Genomic DNA, 24,490 nt, shown 5'->3' with positions numbered 1-24,490 from the left:
GATATGAGAATTCTACACTTTAATATTTTATTTCTTTATCTGCAGCTTTTGTTCTACATTCAGGATAGTGATGATGTTTATGGCCTAATAACATTTTTTCCTATGGAAAACCAGAAGATTGAAAGCAGCCCGGGTGAACGATATTTATTCCTGAGTTTTACAAGACAAGGAGGAACTAAAGGAGATGTGAAGATGTTTTATTCTGCCCTTTATATTCCTCCTGGAGCTGTGGACCCTTTACGAGCAAAAGATGGCATCTTAAATATGTCCAGGAGAAATAACCTCATTTTTCCAGAACAAAAAATCCAAGTCACCACAAAATTACCAATAAGAAATGATGCATTCCTTCAAAATGGGGCCCACTTTCTAGTAAAGGTACTGTAATGATTAGAACAATTTCAACTTTGGTTTGACTGTACATGTATTTGTCTGTGAGAGAGTTAACTAACCATTATCTTGCCCACATTGACGGCTTGGATGCTACCATTGGTTACTAAAACTTGTTGAGGGAGTCCAAGAAGAGACTGTGTCGGCTCCTAAGCTGTATAAGAATGAATAAAACAAGGGTCCTACTAAAGTTAATAGTTTAATCAGGTGATAATAAAAGTACACCAACTTGAAATGCAGGTCAGAAACTAATGGAGGACGTAATGGAGTAACACAAATTGTTAATGGAGGAGGGCAGGGAGGGGGAAGATTGAGAGAGAGAAGGAGAAAGAGATCCAACATTCTTTTGAGCTGATTTGGGAAAACATGACATAGGAATGGGATTTGTAGGGTAAATACTGTTTTTCATGATGGCTACAGCAAGGGAGACATTTCAGAAATAAAAAAAGCAATATGAGAAAAATGGCGCAGATATTTTTAAATAACATACTTAAAAAAATCTGTTTCTTTGTCTATTAACTATAGATAGAATCTTTGGATTCTCATCTACTTAATAAAAAGAAGTTAGGTCCCCATAATGTATTCTTCCACTTTGTCTTTTTTCTTTCTTAACTTTTATTAACCAAAACGTTATTTTTATTGCCAAAATTTAAAAAAAATCTGCACTCACTTGTGATAGTATGGTTATGTTTTCCATTCATTTGGTATTGGTTGATTCTGAAAATTAGAAAGCAATAAAGGATGCTTATCAAATTTTGGTGATGTAAAAAAATTTAGTACAGATTCAAATAGTATGAATGGGTTGATAAAGATTTTATAATCCTGTATCGCCACGTACTTTGCTAACCGAAATATATATCAAATGAAATTTCATAATCCATTAATTTTTTTAATCATACACATTTAAATTGGTCTCATATTTTTGCCTAGACTTTGTTTTATGGTTTATTGCTGCTTTCTCTAGTATTTCTAACTGCTCCCTTTCTATATGTCATTCTCACCACGTTACAGCTTCCAGTTGTCTTATATATGTTGGATGGTGAGTTTAGCCGTACTAACTGCTTTCTGTGCTTGCTTCACACCTGCTACGTGAGATAGTTTTTACTGAGCTCCTGAATTTTCCTGATCTCTTGCTTTTTCTTTCTTGGATTGTGTTTGGGTTTTGTTGTAGTAAATCTTCCTCAGTTGAATACATGTGCAGAAAAGGAATATGCAAAGTAAACTTCTTGAGTCTTTTGAGAAGCTAAAAACAAAACTTCACACTTACATTGATAGTTCGGCTTGGTAGAAATTTTTAGATTAAAATGATTTTTTCGTGGTACCTGGATGGCTCAGTTGGCTAAGCGTCGAGCTCTTGATTTCAGCTGAGGTCATGATCTCAGGATCATGAGATCAAGCCCTGTGTTGGGCTCCACACTGGGTGTGGACCCTGCTTGAGATTCTTTCTCTCCCTTTTCCTCTCCCCCTCCCTCCTCCTCTCTCTCTCTCCACCCCCCAAAATAAAAATAAAAATAAATTTTTTCTTCAGAATTTGGAGGGTATTGTCTTATAGCACAGTTGCTGATGAGAAATTTGAGGGAAAGACATTATTTATGTTTTTAGATAACTTGCTTGTTAACCGTGAAAGCTTTTTAAAAAATCTTCTTGGTGTCCTGAATTCCACAGGACTGTGTCCCACTTTGCTTAGCACTTGATGGGGGTAGGCCCTTTTATTCTGAAGACCCTTGTCTTTTTCTGTTTGTTTTCAGCTGGGCCACTGTTCATGCTTGTACCATTTGTGTCTTTCTTGAGGACTTCCGATCCAGGGGTCTAGTAGGTGACCTATTGTGGAGATATAGGATTTATCAGTATATGGAGAATGCCTTTTTGTAATACGTGTACCCAGAGGGAGACCTTTTGCCATTGTTTTCAAAGGTTTTGCCACTGGTGGTGAAAGATTCTGCTCTTCATCTTTTGTTATTATTGTTATTGGTATTTTGTGTTCCTTCCAAATGGAGAACTTATGAGATGCATACTTCTGTCTATGAGGATAACCCATTCTTGGGGGACCCCTGAATTTCTCTTGGAGTGATGGGTAAAGAGAACATGGCCTTGTACACAGTGTGTCTGCTTCTCCTGTGGCTTGTGGGATGCTTTTGTGACATGAGTGGCCAGATGGGGCATCTGCATCTGAGAAGTGGAATTGAGCATGTGGGGGAGCCCATGGCCCTGGCCATGCTGAACAAGAAGTTAAAGGGACTAGAATGCTGCTACCAGAACACGTTTGGAGATATATTTAGAAATTTTTTAAAAAACTATACATTTGGGGCGCCTGTAGCGTAGTCGTTAAGTGTCTGCCTTCGGCTCAGGGCGTGATCCTGGCGTTCCGGGATCGAGTCCCACATCGGGCTCCTCCACTGGGAGCCTGCTTCTTCCTCTCCCACTCCCCTGCTGTGTTCCCTCTCTCGCTGGCTGTCTCTCTGTCACATAAATAAATAAAATCTTTAAAAACAAAACAAAACAAAAACTATACATTTGGCCTTATAAAAAATAAGTCACAATGTTTTAAGATTGGTCCCAATAATACATGGAAGTGCATAACTAATTTCACCAGTTTGCATTTAGGGTAGCATTTCCCAAACTTAGCAGTTTTCAAGAGTCCCTGGGAGATAATAACTTGTCAAGACGAGTTTCAGAATTTCATGGAGTTTTTGTTTTTATTTTTGGTGTCAGCTCTGTCCTTTGCCTTTTCTGCTGTCAGTGTCCTCTGGATTCAGAGCCCTCTCATTAATATACATTGTCTTAGTTCAGGCTGCTATAAAGAATACCACAGATTGGTGGCTTAAACAACAGACGTATATTTCTCACAGTGCTGGAGGCTGGGAAGCCTGAGATCAGGTGCCAGCATGGAGAGTGTCTGATGAGAACCCTCTTCCTGGTTTGCAGACTGATGACTTATTGCCGTGTCCTCACCTAGTGCAGAGAGACAGGAAGTAAGCTCTTAGGCGTCTCTTCATATAAGGGCATTAATCGCATCATGGGGGTCTACCCTCATGACCCAATTATCTCCCAAATGTCCCATCTCCACATGACATCATGCTGGGGATTAAATTTTCAATACATGAATTCTGGGGGAGCACAGACATTTAAATTCATAACATGTTTAAGGTTTGTCAGTATTCATTTCTCCCTTCTCCAGTCTTGCATAGGGCACAAGTGGTATGAGAACCAAATTATTAACCCAAGTGAAGTAAAGCAAAGATTTTACACAGTTGCTTTTGCTTTCATGGAGGCCTGGGCATCCTGGCGTTCTTGTAGTCATTGTAGTGATGTGAGGTGAGTTTAAGGACTGATGATGCAGTAATGTTGATTTTGAGTTTTGGAGAACTTTCCTGTTCCCACTTTAGCTTTCTGATCTCTTTTCTTACGCTGCCTCAAGACCACTTTTTACTGTGGATACAGACCTGCCTGTATCTGTGCCAGTATTAGTAACCTTTCTATTGAGCTTTAAGTCTTTTGAAAATATCTAGTATCTCTATCCAAGTAGCTGCAGAGAATCTCTTTGTAAACAAAACCTTATTAAAAACCATCGATGGGTCAAATATTACCCAAGCTATTTTCAGCATTGTATATGAACATGACAGAATTTATTCTTGATGCTACTTGAAAAGTAAGGAAAAACTCGAAGAAGTGTGTAATTTGTCTGAATTTTGGTGATGCCAGTTTAAAAATGTGTTTGTACCACTAATTCCAGACTCAATTCTTTATCTGTCTGTATTCAGTTAAAAAACAAAAGGTCTTAGAGTGCAGACAGTTAATTTAGCAGTTTAGGGGGGGAAAAAGACATTATTAGTCACTGACACAATTCCTTGAGGTTCATAACAGCCGTAGGTTCTGGAAGGCTGGTTGAAATTAGAAGGTTGTGTAGTTTGTGTAGTACATAATGGATGAGCAACTCAAGAATAGGAGGCATCAGAATCTGCATGGAAAGTTGAATGAAACTGAAGAAAGGAGAATCTGAGACATGAGCTCCTCATTCTTCACGAACCCTCTCAGCTAAATACATTAGTCTGAGATACAACTTTTGGCAGGCTTAGGGTTTGCTAATGTGCTGTCCCAGTTGCAAACCATCTGAAAGCAAAGAACGACTCTTTATGAATGGGGCAGTTTGATTTAGCAGATGCTTAAGGAACCCAGACAAAAAGGCTTAGAGACTAGGAAATAAGCCATGGAAAATTAGCATTTTCCTTTTGATCAGTTCATTTCATAGCCTCTATATCTTCCTTCTTTGTATTTTTCAAAAATCCTATATTTAGAATTAATTCTATAGCTTTTTTTGATAAATGTAAGATATAACTTATATATTTTCCTCCTTTCTCTTTAGAAAGTTTTGATAAATAGTATTATCAGTTTACCTCTTTGTGAATGTTTGGGAATGAGAGTGTTCATTCACAAACATATGCTTTCTCACACATGACCAAATATTTTAGAAACATCTTTGCCTCCAAACAATGTACACCTTATATTTATACACATTTTGTATATACATTTAAATATATATATAAATTAAATATATACATTATATATACATTAAAATATATATTTTATTTGTTTATTCTTTGTAATATTTTTAAGATAAGTAGAAATTTACATGTATATATATTTTCTCTAGAAAAAATGACAGATATGTGGTTTTTACTCTTTATCTTTACATTGTATTTATTTTATAAAGTAAATGCAGAATACTAAAGAATTTCATGTTTTATTTTACTTGACTTGGTCTACATACTATATTTGGCAAAATGTGTCAGTCTAATTTCTTTTTTTTTTCTTTTACTCAAATGACTCTTTACCAAATATGGAGTTTTTCCTATTTTTCTCCTGTATGTGATTTTTAGATTTAAAATTGTTTTTAAAAATATTTATTTTATTTATTTTTTAGAGATGGGGGAAGACTGGGGTGGGAAGGGGTAGAGAGAGGGAAACAGAATCTTAAACAGGTTCCATACTCAGCATGGAGCCCAACGCAGGTCCCTATCTCACAACCCTGAGTTCGTAACTTGAGCTGAAATCAGGAGTCAGACTCTTAACCAACTGAGCCACCCAGGTGCCCCTCCCATATGTGATTTCTAAAGCAGAATGCATGACATTTTATTTATTTATTTATTTATTTATTTATTTATTTATTTATGATTTTATTTATTTGACAGAGAAAGTGAGAGTGGGGAGGGCGAGAGGGAGAAGCAGACTCCTTGCTGAGCAGGGAGCCCAATGCGGGACTCGATCCAGGGACTTCAGGATCATACCCTGAGCCAAAGGCAGTCGCTTAACTAACTGAGCCCCCCAGGTGCCCAAAATGTGTGACATTTTAAAAGGGCATTTACTTTTGCCTTTAAAATATATATCATTTATCATAAAATGTGACATTGTGTGTGGAATCAGAAATACTCCTGTACGGGGCGCCTGGGTGGCACAGTGGTTAGGCGTCTGCCTTCGGCTCAGGGCGTGATCCCGGCGTTGTGGGATCGAGCCCCACATCAGGCTCCTCTGCTGTGAGCCTGCTTCTTCCTCTCCCACTTCCCCTGCTTGTGTTCCCTCTCTCGCTGGCTGTCTCTATCTCTGTTGAATAAATAAATAAAATCTTTTAAAAAAAAATACTCCTGTACATTTGTGGAAAATCAGTTTAAATCACAAGTCTCTTCTGATGGTTACTTATAAGCATTGTTTCCACATCACAAAGCCTAACAGAGGGCTCTAAAGAGTGGGAGATCCATAATATCTTATTAGGTTCAGAATTGCTTTTCAGCTTAAAATCTTTGTTTTTGCAGTTCTGTAATGATTATCTATTCCTATACTGCTCAAGTGAACACTGTATGGGTTGATCAGTTGAATTTGGGAAAGTTAGAATATTAAGATGTTGAAGGTTTGTGATATACCAGGATTCCTATGGAGCTCATTTTGTATTGGAGGGATGAGTCGACAGGCATTTCCTGTGTCAGCTGCAGTTTTGGGTCCGTGTCGTGGCCTGGGAAAACGCTGAGAAGAACACAGACTCACAGGGGCTTTGTTGGGAGGTAAAAGTCTGAAACACACAAAATGATGATAAGCAAGCAACATGTGAAATTTATGATAAAGTCCTAAGTTTAGGAAGGGTAGTTGTAGAAGTTCAGAAAGATCAAGTAAAAAGGGCTGGAGATAACAGGAAATCTTCATGAAAGAGGGAGATTTAACTGGCCTTTAAGAGTGGGTATGTTTTGGACTTGTGAGATGATGAAGGGAGGCCGTTCTAGATGAGAACGCTGTGGAAGTTACTCCAGTGGTCGTGTTCATCAAGCACAGGGATGTTGCGTGTTATATACATATGCTGTTTTTCTTTAAACAGAGAGACAGGTTACATTTGGAGCTCTGAACGATCCTCTGATAGTGAATTTTCTCTGGCATAGAAAGGGAGTGGGTGAGTGATTGGAGGTGTGGGTCGGTGGAAGTATAGGAATGAGACGTGGGCAACTCTCAGTTTGGCTTTAAGGTCAAGGTAGTTGGGTACAGGTGATAAGGAGAAAAAGTGGATGGTACTGATGTTAGTAGTGAGGGGACATGGAACAGAGATAGTGATTTCTATTTTGGACATTCTAACTGTAAGGTGTCTGTCTGACATTTATATGATGTCCAAAGGCAGTTGGTTACAAAGATTTGGAATTCAAAGGAGAGATCCAGAGATTATTAGGGAGAGGGCATGACATTATAAGATAAAGGGCTTGGAAAGAACCCTGGGGAATAATAACTGAAGAGAGAGAGAAAACAAACAAAAACAAACTCAAGAAGCCAGTGCAGGAGGTTGAAATAGGATGGTGACTGAAAGGAGATGAAGTTGCCAAGTTTGTGACCTTTACATATTTACTTTGTTGCCCCATGCTATTAAAACTTTTTTTTTTTAATTTAAAAATTTCTGTTCTTTTAAATTTTTTATTGCGTTTGTTTATTATAGTTGGAAACTGTGGAATTGGTGAACATAATTCCCCCAATCCCATCTATAAGTCCTAGATTTGGGGAAATCCAAAATATTTCTTTAGTGGTTACTCCAGACATCGCAAATGGAGAAATTGGCTTCATTAGCAATCTTCCAGTTGTTTTACATGAACCAGAAGATTCTGCTGCTGAAGTGGTAAGTAGGCTTTTTTTATTGATGGGACCTAGTGAGTCTGAGATAAGGCATAGACAGTTTCCTTTTTTTAGAGTTAACATAACAGAATTAACAGATCTTGAAAAGCTTCACCATTTACAGCAAGTATTCAATATGTCATTTGATATAAGTAACTGATGCATATGTGGTTTTTCCATCATCTTTTGCCATATATGTTAGAATAAAGTTAGAATTAATTGCTCATGGCCAGAATTGGGTATTTTGATGTGGATGCTTTTAGATAGTGCTATGACATTTGCGAGAGTGATAGCCAAACATAATTTTTCTTTTTTTTTATTGGCCAAGTCACATGAATTGCAGGTATCCTTGACCTATTCCATTTATTAGTGTTCCTCATGCTTGCCTCAGGCAAGACAAGGGTGGCTACCTTGGGTTCTGTGCTTGGCAGTGGAAGTGATCCACTTGGATCGCCATTCCAGTTGGCGGTGGTAAAGTGGTGGAATGCCAAATCTGAGGAATTTTATATTACATATATGGGTAAATTTTTATAGGCGCACACACACACACACACACACACACACACAAGCACACTCACATATATAGCACCCCTACCTGCCCCCTACCCTGACTGAATTTTCCTGCCATCTATCGAGGGATAGCTCTGACTTTCAGCTTTACCATTACCTGAGTCACGGTCTATCCCTGAAACCTTCTCGAAGACTCTCATAACTTAGATTTGATTTAAAATGGGTTGGGGTTCAGATCAGAAAAGAGGAGAATTGTTTTTGTTATCAAAGTCTCATGTCAAAATATGGTATCCGCAACTTCCTTTGTTTGTATATTTGATTCTATAAATTGGCAGAGCAGCTCATTTTTCAAGATGGTTCTCATTTTTTGTATTTTTTATTTATACACTGTTTCCCTCTAAAAACTAAAAAACTAAAAACATTTGGAGAGTGGATTGCTTTTATTCATTATCTGCAGTCAATTTACCATTTCATATTTTTCCCTTGAGGAAAATTAGTTTTGAGGGAAAGTTTTGGGCTCTGTGAACCTGCATTCTTTCCCTCTGGGAAACAGAAAGGGTGGAAATTTCCCTCATTTCTCTTTCTCTTTGTCCCATCCATAGCCCAGGCCACAGCCACTCCCTCAGGGTGACTTAAGGGCTCACCCCTCTGTTAATTTTTTTGTCTTCCTTAAGTATCTTATTTTGCTCACTGGTCTCCAGCCCTGACCATCCTAGTCAAAGTAGCAGAATGGTTAGTGAGGAAAATATCTTCCATTTTTCAGCATGGGGTGTGTTAAAAAGCAAAGAACAAAGAAGATACATTTTTAGGGGCTTAAAAAGAGTAGCGTATCTACCATTAAGTATTCATTTATATTCTTTATTTGAAAAAACTTTATCATTATCTACAATGATCCTTTTATTTTATATATTTGAAATTCACTGCACTTAAAACTATCAAATATAATTTGTTTCAGAATTATTATAATAGCTGCCATTTACTTAGCTTATACAATGGAGAGGCACTCTAATCCTCTCCACAAACTTGCAAAATAGGGAAGCCCTAGCTTCATTTCACTTGAGGAAATTGAGGTCAGAGAGGTTAAGTAACTTGCCCAAGGTCACCCAGAACTATGATTTGAGTATGTCATTTTATTCCTACTGCATTTATTGTGGTTAGAAACATTTCTTGTTCTTATTTATATTATTATTTTCTTATTTTTGCCTCCATCATTTTAAGATGAATTTTTCGTAATTTTCTAGTTTCAATTACAAAAGTTTATATTGTGATATAACATTAATTCTTTTTTTTTTTTTTTGGAGAAGCTCTGATGGAAATTTAGTATTTAGCCAACATGTTCTACATTTTTCATGATTGTTTGCCTTTTATTAAGACAAATCACAGGTTAGGGATATTTTTGGGTAGGAGCGGTTTTGCAGATAAATTTGATTAGCAAAAACTAATAAAAATAGTTATATCTAAAATTATTTTTATGCTTAAAGAGAAGGTACGTTCAGTTGTATTTTAAGGTCATTTAATAGTTGGTTTCTCTATGCAGAATACATATATAATAATATGTGCATGCACTAACTGAAAATCTTACGTAATTTGTTAGCATGTATTTCAGAAGAAATTGTTCCATTTTTTCTTTTTATAAGGTATACATTCCCTTACATCGGGATGGAACTGATGGTCAGGCTACTGTCTATTGGAGTTTGAAGCCCTCTGGCTTTAATTCAAAAGCAGTGACCCTGGACGATATAGGTCCCTTTAATGGCTCTGTTGTGTTTTTATCTGGGCAAAGTGACACAACAATCAACATTACGGTCAAAGCTGATGACACACCGGAAATGAATGAGACGGTAGCACTTTCTCTAGACAGGTAATAACCTGTTTAGGTTATGTTTATTTAGTAGCATGTATATGTTATATGTCTGAGTTCTCTGAAATAATATTGTTTCTTGTTTTAGCTCTTTCCTCCGTATAAAGAGAAAAAACTGAATAGATAACATTTTGCTAAGCTTCTGACTTTTCTGTTTTTTGTTGATGGCTCTGGTTAGACTGTGAATATTATGACATAGTGAACTTTTACCCTGCTATTCATTATGAGGAAACATTACAGAGAGAATTTGTGGAAAGTATCAGATATAACATAAGCATAGCTAATAAGTTGCTATATTAAACAAGTAGGCAGCAACAAATCTAAAATGTTAGATTAAGCAAACAGCTCTGCCTGCTTCATTTTCAGTAGGGGAGAGGATTAGAGCTTTTTTGAGTGAGTAAAAAGAAAGAGTTAATCTTCATATAATGAAATTCTCTTTTTAACATAGAATTTGAACACTAAATAATACATTTTTTCAGAGAATCAAAAATAGAAATTTAAGAGGTGTTTTTCAGTAATAATAATGATTTACTTAACATTTCTCAGTGGATAATTTATATTAGGAAAATATTAGAGTCTTTCAAAGAGAGATTTTTTTTCAGTAATTCAGAAAACCTCCAAAAATGAAAAAAAGTTCTGTTTAACTGATGTCAGTTAATTAAAAAAAAATCAAAACCAAGCTTATCTGCTACAATTTCCTATGTTAAAGTTGATACATATTAGAGAAGGTTAGTGTGACTGGAGGGCTTTGCAAAATTCATATTTTATAAACAATAAAAATCACAGATAAATTCAATTGGCATTATATTATACTATATTAATTAGGACTGAAATAGTAATAATTATTTTATGGAACCCCTGATCCCCTCTATATTTTACCATCAGGTTTTTCTTTGTAGGTATTTTGTGTAAACACCTATAAACCTGATGAGTAGCTGTTCTTTATTTTTATGTCAAAGAAAAGTACAGAATGTAGGGAACAAGTCTACTAAGTGTCTGCTGTGTATTTTGTTTGTTTTCATAGCTGCATTCTGTTTACTCCCTTTTTTACATAAAAAGTAAAACAAAGCAACAACAAAGCACACAAACAAAAAAAAATAAAACAGCAATGACAAATGTAACAGACACACACTGTCTAAATGACTTACGCTTTTAATAGGTATTTCACATTAAATCTTAAGGAAAGGTATTTCAAATTGTTTCTAAAAACCAGTGAAATGTAATGTAAATGAAAACTGAAAATTATCATTTTTTCACTTATGTACTTTTTTCTTTTAGTTAGGTTTGAGTACTTATTAAATCAATGGGCAGTCTTCAAAAAAAGAAAAGAAAGAAAGAAAACAAACAGTATTTATAAACCAAAGATATAGCAATTCATAGAAACTCTTAGCGGAGTTTCTGCTTTGGCTAAGTGTTTAAAGAATGATTTCACCTTCAAATTTCACCTTCAAAAGTTTATAGTGAATATTTTTTATGTCCTTTCAAAACAGTCATTTTTTAACTTGGTCATATAAACCTTTAAGTTAATTAAATATAATTTTTAAGTGTTTATTTCTCTCTCTCCTATGGGCAAAAACAGTATACAAGGAAGTATAAATCCTGGGCTAGAGTATTTCAGAAATTATTGGTTACTCTCTTTTCAAATACAGGAAATTCATTCAATTTATATTAATTTTAATTCAATTAGCAATAGTGTTTACTTATATTATCTCAATTGTGCATGAGTAAGAATGAGCAAATAACATGTGAGTGTTCTAAGACATATTTAATTAAATAAATGTCAGAATAATATCTATGATTTAAAATGACATATTTTTTCTAAACCTCATCTCGATTTTGCAAATTTTGAATGATAACAAATGTTATTACAATGTTATGATATAATAATGCAACAAAAATAATTAACACTTTCTTGTGGTACATTATACTCTTTCTCTAAAGTCAAATTCAAATGCAAATTCTCTATGTTTAATACAGATAAAAGTTGCTCTGTAGTTAAAAAGTTGATGCTTTCAGTATTATACCAGTTAAAAATATTTTAATGTTTAGTTTTCCCCAAATCAGAAAAAATTTCACTCTGCCAGTTTATTTCAGAAAAATTTTCATATATGTGGTGTATAACCCCATATTTATAAATAGTGTCATTTGACCTTAAAAATGAAGCCCTAGGGTTGTGCATGTTGACATGTGTTTTTCAAGGCTGTTTGAAAATGCATTAGATTGGGGATTTGGAAAAGTATTTAGATTTCCTGAGATGAAGTTCTGTTTAAGTAATATTTGTCAAAGTTAAAGATAAAATGCTATCTTATGGCTTCTTAATATTTCTATGCAAATGATGAAAGGTATGTATTTCTTTACTTTTAGTTTTTTTTATTTTTTCAAAGAACAACTGGCTTTAGATCTGAGGATGAAGATTTTTGTTTTTTTAAAAACCTTATTAAAGCTACTAAGTAATTATAAGTCAAGCTGAATGAGATTTGCTCAGCTGCTGTGGCTTGCGAGCCTGCACAGTGCTTGGCAGGCCCCAGCGCCTTGGAGCAGGCCTGGAAAAGAATGTCTTCAATGGGTGTTGACATGCTGGCTGCCCATGGGGTCATCTTCCCTAAGTGGGAACTCGCTGAACCTCTTGCTAGCATTTGTCAATAGCAAAGAATCCAGTGTGCGGAATTCCCATAAAGTGAACATTACTAGCTTGTGGGGGAAAAAATGAAAAGCTTTCTTTAGCTTTATTTTTACTCTGTCGTTCAAATTTCTAGCAGTATTAGTGCGATTTTGGCAAATGGTGTCTCTGTCTCCTTTTCCCCCTCCCACGCTTCTGTGTTGACAGGGTAGAAACCGAAAGGTTTGTCGTGTATTTTGGGTAAGTGTACAAAATGATGCCTTGTTTCTGGTTATTCAACCTTTTGCTTTTCAAGCCGTTGTTTTGGACAAGGCTGTGGTTCTGCATGACAACGGGTCTTGAGAAATTTTGCTTGATGCTTGTGCATGCTTTGTGTGTAGTTTCAATTTCTAAAGGTAAGGGGAGCAGGTGTGAAATAGGGGTATATTTACTATGAAAATTACATGACTGCATTAACAACATAACAAATAACTGTCTCGTTATTTGGGGTATCTCTTCTGCGGACACGAGTATGCTAGGTGTTGGTTGTCAGGTTTCCGAAAGCTAGAGAAGGATGGTAATTCTGATTTTCTATTACATAGGAAGTGAGCCGTCTTTTCTACGTATTAATTGTGGCTTCATTGTAATTTTGAGGTCTGATCATGAGTACTTTTTGGTTCAACAGAAAGTGACATTTGGAAAGGTTTAGAACAGATTGCAGGACTGAGAATTCTCAAAGAGTAGGCTTAGACTGGCTTTTAAACCCCCGGAGCCCTGCATCCCAGTCCCTTTGATCATTCTAATTATACACTGAGCATAAAAACCAGAAATATAAAAAAAAAAATCTTGTTTTAAATATGTTCTTTTGAGAGATGTATGGACATTGCTTAACAAGTCATGCATCTCAGATCCATTCTATTCCACGTTTTTTTTTTTGTGTGTATGTTCTGTATTTTCTTTTATAATAACAAAAAATAATGAGGTTAAAATTGAGGTGAATAGAATCATATGAAAGGTCACAAAAATATTTCTAAAATCTAATCATAATTTCATTTATTTTTGATCAGTGTGGCTTGTTTTAGTCTGTGCAGTTATCCAACTTTTATTTAGTTAGTATAATCTTACGTCATGAGATTTTTTTAAAAATTCAAGTGCATGTAAAATTAAAACGATTTTATTTAAATGTATTTTCTAAGTATATGTTACAAATTAAATTCTCCTAACAAATATGTAGATTTTGTACAGCCTTTGTTTACTTATTTTATGGTGTACTTAGACAATATTTTTGGTGTATTTTGGTGTCCTTAGGCAATGTTTGATTTCAGTCAAATATGAAAGATATAATGAATTCAGTAACAGAAGTTCTTCCATAAAGTTTATGAGTGAAAGTGTTTTGATCTTTAGTAATTTTAATACGCTTAAATTCAGTTTAAGTTTTAACTCCTAATAACCTCCATATTCATTATCTGGAAGTGTTGTAAATATTGTAAATAAGGCTGCAAAATTCAGTATTAAGATTATATTTGGAAGGTCCTTTTTCTTCCTTCTGACTTCTCCAGGATCAACGTGGAAAATCAGGTGCTAAAATCTGGATATACTAGCCGTGACCTAATTATTTTGGAAAATGATGATCCTGGGGGAATTTTTGAGTTTTCTCCTACATCCAGAGGACCGTATGTTATAAAAGTAAGTATGAAAGAAACTTCAGTTTATTCTGTACTCACAACTTCAGAAGAACAATCTTGAAGGATTTGAACTTTCATGGATTTTTTTTTTTTTTTTAAGGAAGGGGAATCTGTAGAGCTCCACATCACCCGATCCAGGGGAGCACTGGTGAAGCAGTTTCTACGCTACCAAGTAGAGCCGAGAGATAGCAATGAGTTCTATGGAAACACAGGGGTGCTGGAATTTAAACCTGGGGAACGGGAGATTGTAATCACGTTGCTAACAAGATTGGATGGGATACCAGAGGTACAGGATTTTATTTTTTTCTTGTGCTTTTGTGGAAAGATGATAGTATCTAGTATATTAAGAATATAGATATTTTGAACATTGACAAGGAGATGCAGGAGCAGAAGTGAGCAGGAAAGGGTTGAGAGGTACTTATGTTTGCAAAAGAAAAAAAAGACAAGCTTAAAAAACAAAGTAAGATTCATTCAACTTTGAATTACATATGTTTATCCTACATAAAGAAATACCAAACGATCGGAAATGTGTGTGATCAGTTTTCATCATCTTTAAGCTTTCTTTAACTTTATTTTACATCACCTGTTTGAACTTTTAATGATAGGGGTTTGAACTGAAGTTTTTCTGTAGAATCACTTTTTAAAAAGAAATAAATTTAAGTTTTGTATTAGTGGAACCACATATTGTTCCATTGTGTTTGCACACCAATACATAGGGAGCTTTTCAATTAATTTTATTTTATTTACTCTTAATCAGTGTAAACGGCTAGATCATCATTGATAAGGTCCAGTTTTCTGACTGTGTTAGTATAGTATCATGGTTTATCTTTTCCCTTTTTGGATAATGTATACTTTCATATCTGATGTCTCCCTTAATTGATAGGAGAATGTTAAACAATTTTTTTAGGAACAATATCAGCTCTTTTTTTTTTTTTTTTCCAGTAAGTGGGATGTTTCTGGAAAATAGATAGTATTAATATTCTTGAATAGATATATTTTTATTTGCTTTGAAATTTCAACTTTAAATTTTTCCTAATTTGACATGTTCATTTTAGTTGGATGAACACTATTGGGTGGTCCTCAGCAGCCATGGTGAACGGGAAAGCAAGTTGGGAAGTGCTACGGTTGTCAACATAACGATTCTAAAAAATGATGATCCTCATGGGATTATAGAATTTGTCTCTGATGATCTAATTGTTATGATAAATGAAAGTAAAGGAGACGATACCTATAGTGGTAATTTATTCTGCTTCTTATATTCTAGTACTGTTTACTGAGGAGGAAATTAATCATTTTTTTAGTCTATTTCTTTAGTAAATAGTTATTTTTAGTTGTCCATCTGCCTTAAAAATTACATATAACACAGATAGTAATATTTTAGAAATCATATTTAAGGTTGCTATTTTTATTTCTTACATCAGTATTGTGATGATAACTGATGATTTCAGTTATATTTTCATTTCAATTAACCATATGTGGTAGAATTCAAACACTGAAGAATGAGGCGAGTCAAATAGAAAAGACTTTAAAACTGAGACTCACTGCTAGGGAGCTATTGCAGTGGCCTGAAATGAGAAGGAGCTTATTTTTAGGGCAGTGTCTGTCTAGGTAAGAAAATTACTTTTGAGTGTTCAACTTCCTTTAGCTGCTTTTAGCAAATATCCCTGTAGAACTTTGTCATAGGCGTACCTAATTAAACAGCATGCTGTTCCCTGTGTGGAATGGTTTTTAAATCCCCAAACTGTGATAGAAAAGATCAAGTCCATTTATTTGGTAAATTTTATACCTACAGAAAGAAGACTAGATTACTACATTTAGATATATACCTTGAGGCTATCTAAGCAAATGATTGACTTTTATTAAAAAGAGTTCTTATTTTTACTTTTGTTTTTTGAGCAGTTTCTTTACTCATCGTTTTAAAATTGTTAAATATATATTCATGTATATTATACACATTTGTATTTCACAGCTGTTTATGATGTAATAAGAAATCGAGGCACCTTTGGTGATGTTAGTGTGTCATGGGTGGTTAGTCCAGACGTTACACAAGATGTGTTTCCTGTCCAAGGGGCTATTTTCTTTGGATATCAGGAATTTTCAAAAAATATCACCATTTACTCCCTTCCAGATGAGGTAAATGTTGCATATGTAACTCTCTTTATTTGTTGTCATTGCTTAATAATGATTTTTTTATTTAATAATTAAACTTCTGGCAATATATTTTGTCATGAAAATATGCGATAAAGAATGCAGATATGATAATGTCTAAATAGAAGCTAAGAGAGAAATATTTTTGGTTTCCCTGAAGTCATCTTTAACTCTTAGAACTCACAGTTGCCAGTGACACTGCATAGATGTTAAATATCAGGGATTCAAGTTGAGATTACGTCCCCAGCTTGTACTTTGGCCCTTTGAAGCCAAAGGTACCATCTACCAAATACCCAATTGGTGCATTCTCAGAATCAGGACAATCACCAGATGGATCATGGATCCAGGGTGGTGCTCATCTTATTGGTAATGAAGAGAAAGAACTTAGGAACAGTGGGAGTGGACCTTTCTGAGCAGAGCTGTGTTTAAATGGTCACGGAAGCCACTCTCCTTTCCCTTGGGCTTGTTGCCTGAGACACAGAATTCCAATACTCTTCCATTGTAGGATACGGAGGATACCAGCTTACATGGTGGAATGAAAGAGAAACAGGGTCCACCTAGAGATTTATATAGGCTCGGAGATGGTGGAGAATCTCATCTTGGTAGGAGATGGGAATGAAGTCTTTATGGGCGAAGCTTCAGTAAGATTTGTAAGAGGCCTTTGAGAGCTAGCTGAGCTTTTGTTACCATTATGATCTCTGTTCTAAATGGATCGAAAACTTATTTTTCTGTGTTTTTTTCTTGTAAACAACATATATCCCATCTTTTTACAGAAATAATGTGACCTATGTAGTATTTATATTTTAGCTTGTATAAAGCAAAATATCTTTATTTTCATTAAGTTTTATGAGTCAGAATGAAGTGGGTTTTTGGATGACATGCACAGTAGAGTGGCTTTTTTGGGTCTGAGTCCTACTTGAATCAGAAATGGTGATGAACATTAGTCCTGTCATTAATAGAGCTATTTTTTAAAAAGATAAAAAATAATTTAGAAATTATTTGTACAAATCGCCTAACTTAAAACATGTGTCACATTTTCCAAAAGATTCCAGAAGAAATGGAGGAATTTACCATTACTCTATTTAATGCCACTGGAGGAGCTAAAATAGGAAATAAAACTACTGCAACTCTGAGGATTAGAAGAAATGATGACCCCATTTATTTTGCAGGTGGTATTGCTATCTTTTTTGAGTGAGTTCATATCTTTTTAAACAGTAGGTAGATATGTTTTCAGTAACCTTTATAACTGAACATTTTCAGTAAAGCACAATTGAAGCTTGTTGAATATGATTTCATGATTTGTTTGGAGGATCATTATTCAATCTGTTTGATGTTTTAAGAAATGTTTTTAAAGGTCTTGTGAAGGAAAAAGAAAATAAAACAGTACTATTTCGTTAGCTTTGTTCTCCCTCAGACTTCAAATTCCAAGGTATTTCTTTTGCGTTTGTGCAAGAAAGGATACTCTCGCATGAAATTTCTTCCAGTACACGACGTAGCCAGTTCAGGGTCTGGGTTTAGTACCTAACGGATGCTCCTTAACTTAACAACTCATCTTTATTGGACATGTAAATTAAGGCGTCCCCATTTCTGCATTTTAATTCTTTCTTTAGACCTCTCTTTTGCCACCTGAGACATTTCTTAGTTTTTATTTTAATTCCAGTATAGTTAGCATACAGTGTTATATTAGTTTCAGGGGTATAATTTAGTGATTCAACACTTCCATACATCAGCCGGTGCACTCCTAAATATCCTCACGTATTTCACCCATCACCCTCCCCTCACTTCACCTCTGTTAACCGTCAGCTTGTACTCTCTAGGTGACATTTTTTAGTTTAATTTGTGAGCTTAATTGGTATCTAATTCTTTCTTTTTTTAAAAAAAAGATTTTATTTATTTATTTATTTGGCATAGAGAGAGAGAGCGAAGCAGGGAGCCCAATGAGGGGCTCGATCCCAGGACTCTGGGATCATGACCTGAGCCGAAGGCAGACGCTTAACTGACTGAGCCACCCAGGTGCCCTGGTGTCTAATTCTTTATTAAGCCCTTTTTGCAAGCTGCTCAATTTACAACTGCAGAAATCTTTTAAAGCTCTTGAATTTTATTGATTCATATTCTTAACCTTCAGTTAACATGTATGGAATGAATTAGTCCTGTGTTCAGCCTTCTAACTGCTGTGGCAAAGTAAAATATAAGGTATCTGGGCTTCTTCTCAAGGAAGTTACAATCTAAATTTGGAAATGAGGTATATGAAACAGTAGACCAAGGATTTCAGATAACACATAATTTACTGATAAATTTGGAGTTCAAGACAATGGATTCTGTAGGAATTAAGGCAAAGGGAAGGTTATTGACGAGAAGTCATCAGAGGAGGCTTCATGTAGGAGTTGGTACCAGAGCTGAATCTTTAAGCAAAGACACAATGGAGGGTATTTCTTGCGTGGGCAGGGAGAAACATAAAGTGATGTGAAAATATGTTGATGGAATCAGAAAAGCTCACATATTCCTTCTTTTCTTCATCAATATTTCAGAACCTCGTGTGGTGAGAGTTCAGGAAGGTGAGACTGCTAATGTCACAGTTCTCAGAAATGGATCTGTTGATGTTGCCTGCACCGTCCAATATGCTACCCTGGACGGGAAGGCTACCGCGAGAGATGGAGACTTTGTTCCTGTTGAAAAAGGAGAAGCACTTGTTTTTGCAGTTGGAAGTAGAAAGCAGAGGATATCTGTATTCATTAATGAAGATGATATCCCAGAAACAGATGAGCCCTTTTATATAATCCTCTTTAATTCAACAGGTAAATAAATTATATTTTTATGGCAGACCTGTAGTTTCAGTGCTTTTATCAAGATGACAGTAAGTGTTTAACTGTCATTGATGACTGTTCAAGAGCAGAATTCCTTGTTTTATTGCTTTCTTGAGGGAAAGAGTGAAGAATAAAAAGTGTTGAATCTTCATGTACCTGGTTTACTCTGTGGCATTATTTTTAATCTTTTTTTCACAATGTAGCACATGGAGAAAAGTATGATATCATATAAGAAATAGAAATCTAGCTAAAGCTATTCTTTTTTTTTTTTTTTAAGATTTTATTTATTTATTTAACACAGATAGAGACAGCCAGCGAGAGAGGGAACACAAGCAGGGGGAGTGGGAGAGGAAGAAGCAGGCTCATAGCGAAGGAGCCTGATGTGGGGTTCGATCCCACAATGCTGGGATCACGCCCTGAGCCGAAGGCAGACACCTAACCGCTGTGCCACCCAGGCGCCCCTATTCTGAGCCTTGTTTAGTAATCCAAGGGCTTAGGGTATCAGTATTCTGTAAGCCTTGCCCTTCTAGCATGGTACTGGGCATACTGGCTGGGAAGCTGCATTCTGTAGATGGGTGAATGCAACTGGCTGTTTGATAATTCTCTGGAGCCATAGCCATGATGAATGATAATTTGCAAGGGGGAAAAGATAGGCTCGTTCGTCTTCTCCATACTATAAATGAAGCAGGATGTTTGGACCCCAGTATTTGGGTCCTGAGAATATTTTGACCCAACTTTTAGTAAACTGGAGGGGCTTTAGCTTGTTTTTATATTTGTTCTTTTAAGTGTACAAAGAGCTATTTTTTTCTGAACCTTTTGAGGATAAGTTGAGGACAGAATACCGTATCACCTCTGAATACATTAGTGCATTTTTCCTACAAACAAAGACATTGTCTTACATAACCATGGTGTAATCATTAATATCAGGAAGTTAACATTAATATTGTCATTGCTTGAGACCCCCTTTAGATTTCTCCAGTTGTCCCAATAATGTCCAATGTAAAATCATGTATTGAATTTAGTTGTAATGTCTCTTTAATCTCTTCAGTTTGGAGTAGTTCCTCAGTCTTTCCTTATGACCTTTATAATACAGAAATTACAGGCTAGTTATTTTGTAGAACATCCCTCATTTTGGGTCTCTTTGATATTTCCCCATTATTATTAGTTTCAGGTTTTGTATTGATGGGAATTTCATAGAAGTGATTGTCTGTTCTTACCGTCTCTTCATTTGACACGTGATTTTGTTTTGTCCCTTTACTGCAATGTTTACTTTGACCACAATTTAGGTGGTGATTGCCAGGCTTCTATACTGTACTTTTTTTCTTTGAAACTAATAAATATTTTGTGGGGGAGATACTTCATGTAAATATCCTGTAACTCATCAAACTTTCACCCGCTATCAGTATGGACTCATGATTTCTATTTAATGCAGTGGGTTATATTTCACCATCATTATTTGTTTTGGTGGTCAAATTTTCCCAGATTTGGCTAGGGGTAGCCTGTTTGAGATGACTTTTTTGTCTTTTTTTGACATGTCCCTATTATTCTGTGAGCATTTTCTTAACTTCCTGGCTCAGCAAGCTGTTCCAAATTCATACTTTTCCTGTCACAACCCTGAAATTAGTCATTTTTCCAAGAAGCCCTGGTTCCTTTTAGTGAAGAATGTTATTTGGAAACCAGAATCAGGGCACTAGGTGGGCTTCTTGTTACTGAGCTTATGTGCCTTCTAGGCCCTTTTAGCTCTTTTAGTATACAGAGATTGGGGATATTTTTATGTAGGTATGTATTTCTATATACACACATGTGGACTTTTACATCTGCAATTCTGTATCCAACTATATGTACTGAAAACCATTAGTTCACAACAGTATTTCCATTTCTGCCTATTATCACAGGGTTTTTTCTAGTTTTCTTTCTTTCCATATTTGTCCCTCCCTTCTCCGAGAGTGTGAAATTCAGCTCTGATTATTTTTAGTATATTTATTTCCTTGATTGATTCCCTCTGTACCCACTTTCCCATTGCTTCTTTTACTCTCCTTCCACAATGAGATTACCTTTCTTACCCCACTAGGGTTCTGGCTTCCCGCTCTAGGATCTCCCCACCCCCATGTGGATGCCTTCCCACTCCACTCACACTCCAACATCCAACACTAAGGTTTTTCTCCCATGGAGATGCCCTCCTTACCCCACCTTGTGCTGGGTCACTTTTGTGCCACAACAGTCCACCCTCACTATGAATGCCTGCCTTGTGCCTTACCTTGTACCTTTTAGACTGAAATATTCAGAAAGAGGAAAAGGAAAAGAAAGAGATCACTTAATTTTTGTTTGTGCTGTGTTTCTCCACCATTTTCCCTATCTTTCTCTCTCTTTGGTTGTATCTCTCTCTTTCTATTTCCTTTCTCTTTCTCATTTTTCACACGACTTAGTTAAGAAAATGAAAAAAATATCACCTTATCATCTTATGAGGAACAACTTAACTTTGTAGAATAATGTCCACAAAAGAAATTTTGCAGTTGCAGGAAAACCCACAATTAGGCCTTAGGTAGACGAAAAACATTTTGATGAATTCAATCATTGTCCTAAAATTTAAATGAAAGAAATTGCTACAGGTAAAAATAATTTTGGTGATGTAAAAGTGAAAAACAGAAAGTTTTGCTGTCATGTATAGAAAGTGGATGAAGAACTGCCATTGTGTTAATACAGTTTACTGTAGGAATAAGTTCTTGATTTCATTTATGACTTTGGTGTCATTCTGGGGAAAATTATTGTGTCCCAAACATCTCTGAGGTCAAAATGTCACTGGGCTTAAACCCTTATCAGGAACAAAATGTCACTATGATTAAAATAGTGGATCAGATCCAAACCTCTTATAAAGAGAGTGGAAAATCACTGTGCAAGGAGAGGGCTGGTATTTATTTTGTAAAATATATCATTGGGGAAATATATGTTTGATATTGGAAGAGGGAGGGATGGAGAGAGAGGTGTCACTGGATGACTGGCCTGAGGTATACCGCCACCGCATTTGTCTTCAGTATTTTTCCAGATGTGGTAGCATCTGAGGATCTAATGACTTTAGCTATGAAGACTTGCATGACATAATTTGTGCTTTTATATCCCTTCTTTGTTCTTTCTCTTCCACTTTTCTCTCCTCTTTCATGCTGTCAAAACATCGAGGGCCTGAGGGGATCAATGGTGGGAGGGCTGGATGGGCAGCATCTCCAACATGACCTCGTGCTGGCAGTGGATATCTGTGCCTGATACTTACTGTTCATGGTTTATGTCCTGAGATTGAATTATTGGATTGAAGGATGTCGCCATCCTCAGAACCCTTGTTAAATATTGTCAGTTCTCCCTGTGGAGAGACAGAATGAGTTTTTGTTACCACCTGTGATATGTTGCATGAAAATGCACATGATAGCAGAACCCTGACAAAATTAGATTTTGTTGGGGCACCTGGGGGCTCAGTCATTTAAGCATCTGCCTTTGGCTCAGGGCGTGATCCCAGAGTTCTGGGATCGAGCCCCGCATCGGGCTCCATGCTCCGCTGGGAGCCTGCTTCTTCCTCTCCCACTCCTCCTACTTATGTTCCGTCTCTCACTGGCTGTCTCTCTCTCTGTCAAAGAATAAATAAAATCTTTAAAAAAAATTAGATTTTGTTATTTTTGTTTTTCTTAGATTTTATGATATATTTTTAATTTTTTTATTACTCTATATTGTCAGCATTTTCTATACAACGATTTACTGTCTATTTTAATAGTTTTTTTTCCCTCTTTCCATTGGCTAATTATCAAGTAAGTTTGAGTACAGTTGTATATTTATATAACTTATTTTTAATGTGTTGGTTTGCTACATATAATTTCTGATTTTGTAATTTTAGTTTTAAGTGTTGCCTGCATCTAATTTTGAAAGTTTTATTTCTTTCAGTTCAGCTAACATTCATAAATAACTTGTGTGTACCAGTTATGGAGCTCTACTCTGCTAGGGCAAAGAATTGATTAAGAAGGGTTTGTTCAAGGACCTTACAGTAAAATTTGTGTGTGTGTGTGTGTGTGTGTACTAAATTAATGTGATAATTATGATAAACTGACAAACTGGGAAGTGTTCCTGTAGGAACACAGAGGGAATGTTCTTACCTTAACTTTGGAATTTAAGGAAGAATTCCTGGAAGATGTGTTGCTTGAGCTGGTCCTGAGGACTAACAAGCGTTGAGTAAAGATGAGGAGGAATTTTGCTTGCATAGGGAACAGGAGGAGCAAAGAGGAAGAGCTTTGAACCTCAGGGAAGTGATGAGAAGAGACCTGATGTCTTGGTAGTAACAGGACTGACACACACTGGATGGAATTCGAGTAGAGGAATCAATTTCAGCACCATAAGGATTGCTTTGTTCTGTGTATGACCAGATCAAACTGCAGCCTGAAGACAGAGATTTAAAGGGAAATGCTCAAACCAGTCATTCCAATTAATATGAACAGGAGTGTTATTATGTTATGGGTTAATCCTTTCATTATTTTTATGAAATGAAATCCACCTCAAAACTTTGGAATGAGATAAAACTATGTTTTTGATTTCTAATTAAACTGTCGAAGCAATATTCCTATTGCGAAGAAAAGTATCATGTATGTTTTTCAATGAAGTACATCTTCTGTAATTAAACATTTCCACAAAGACAAGTCACATTAAACTTATTTAGGCATCTCTTTCTTTTATTTGTGACCTTCAGTGAGAAAATGCTTGCTGAAATTTGAACTTCATTATAAACTTTTTCTTAATTTAAAATATGAATTTGACAGCAACTTAACTACTTCGTTGTTATTTTGACTTTTTAATTTAGGTGACACAGTAGTATATCAATATGGAATAGCTACAGTGATAATTGAAGCTAATGATGACCCAAATGGCATTTTTTCTTTGGAACCCATAGACAAAGCTGTAGAAGAAGGAAAGACTAATGCATTTTGGTAAGTGTATTTGGATAAGGCAAATTCAAAATTGGATAAAATAAAACCTTTAGTATGCACAAATTTTAAATATTGCTAATATTTCAAAAATTTAAAATTCGTTCAGAATTGAGCAATTTCAAAGTTGGTAGCCCAAATGAATGGTAAACTTCGTTTATGCTGTTGCCACTTGTTTAAAAAAAAGAAAAACAACTTTAGGGGCTTCTGGGTGGCTCAGGATTGGGCATTTGCCTTCCGCTCGGATCATGATCCCAGGGTCCTGGGATCGAGTCCCGCATCGGGCTCTCTGCTCAGCAGGGAGTGTGCTTCTTCCTCTGCCCTTCACTCCTCTTGCACGCTCCCTCTCCTTCTCTCTCTCAAATAAATAAATAAAATCTTAAAAAAAACAACAACACGTTAGC

At 35.8% G+C, this 24,490-nt stretch overlaps 1 protein-coding gene across 1 annotated transcript in view; it reads left to right on the top strand.

Moving 5' to 3' along the window:
• The window catches only part of ADGRV1 (adhesion G protein-coupled receptor V1), a 471,428-nt gene that overhangs the window by 12,241 nt on the left and 434,697 nt on the right, over positions 1-24,490 (top strand). The window contains exons 8-17 of the mRNA XM_008700836.2: positions 46-375; positions 7,352-7,528; positions 9,672-9,895; positions 14,054-14,180; positions 14,280-14,465; positions 15,235-15,415; positions 16,149-16,312; positions 17,373-17,496; positions 18,856-19,122; positions 23,963-24,089. Coding sequence (XP_008699058.2) covers positions 46-375; positions 7,352-7,528; positions 9,672-9,895; positions 14,054-14,180; positions 14,280-14,465; positions 15,235-15,415; positions 16,149-16,312; positions 17,373-17,496; positions 18,856-19,122; positions 23,963-24,089 — 1,907 coding nt within the window. The remainder of the gene's footprint in view (positions 1-45; positions 376-7,351; positions 7,529-9,671; positions 9,896-14,053; positions 14,181-14,279; positions 14,466-15,234; positions 15,416-16,148; positions 16,313-17,372; positions 17,497-18,855; positions 19,123-23,962; positions 24,090-24,490) is intronic.

Source organism: Ursus maritimus, unplaced genomic scaffold, assembly GCF_017311325.1.
Source record: "Ursus maritimus isolate PB19 unplaced genomic scaffold, ASM1731132v1 scaffold_5, whole genome shotgun sequence".
Classification (NCBI taxonomy): Eukaryota; Metazoa; Chordata; class Mammalia; order Carnivora; family Ursidae; genus Ursus; species Ursus maritimus.
Note: the sequence above shows the minus strand (reverse complement) of the source record. Positions and strands in the feature narration are given on the sequence as shown.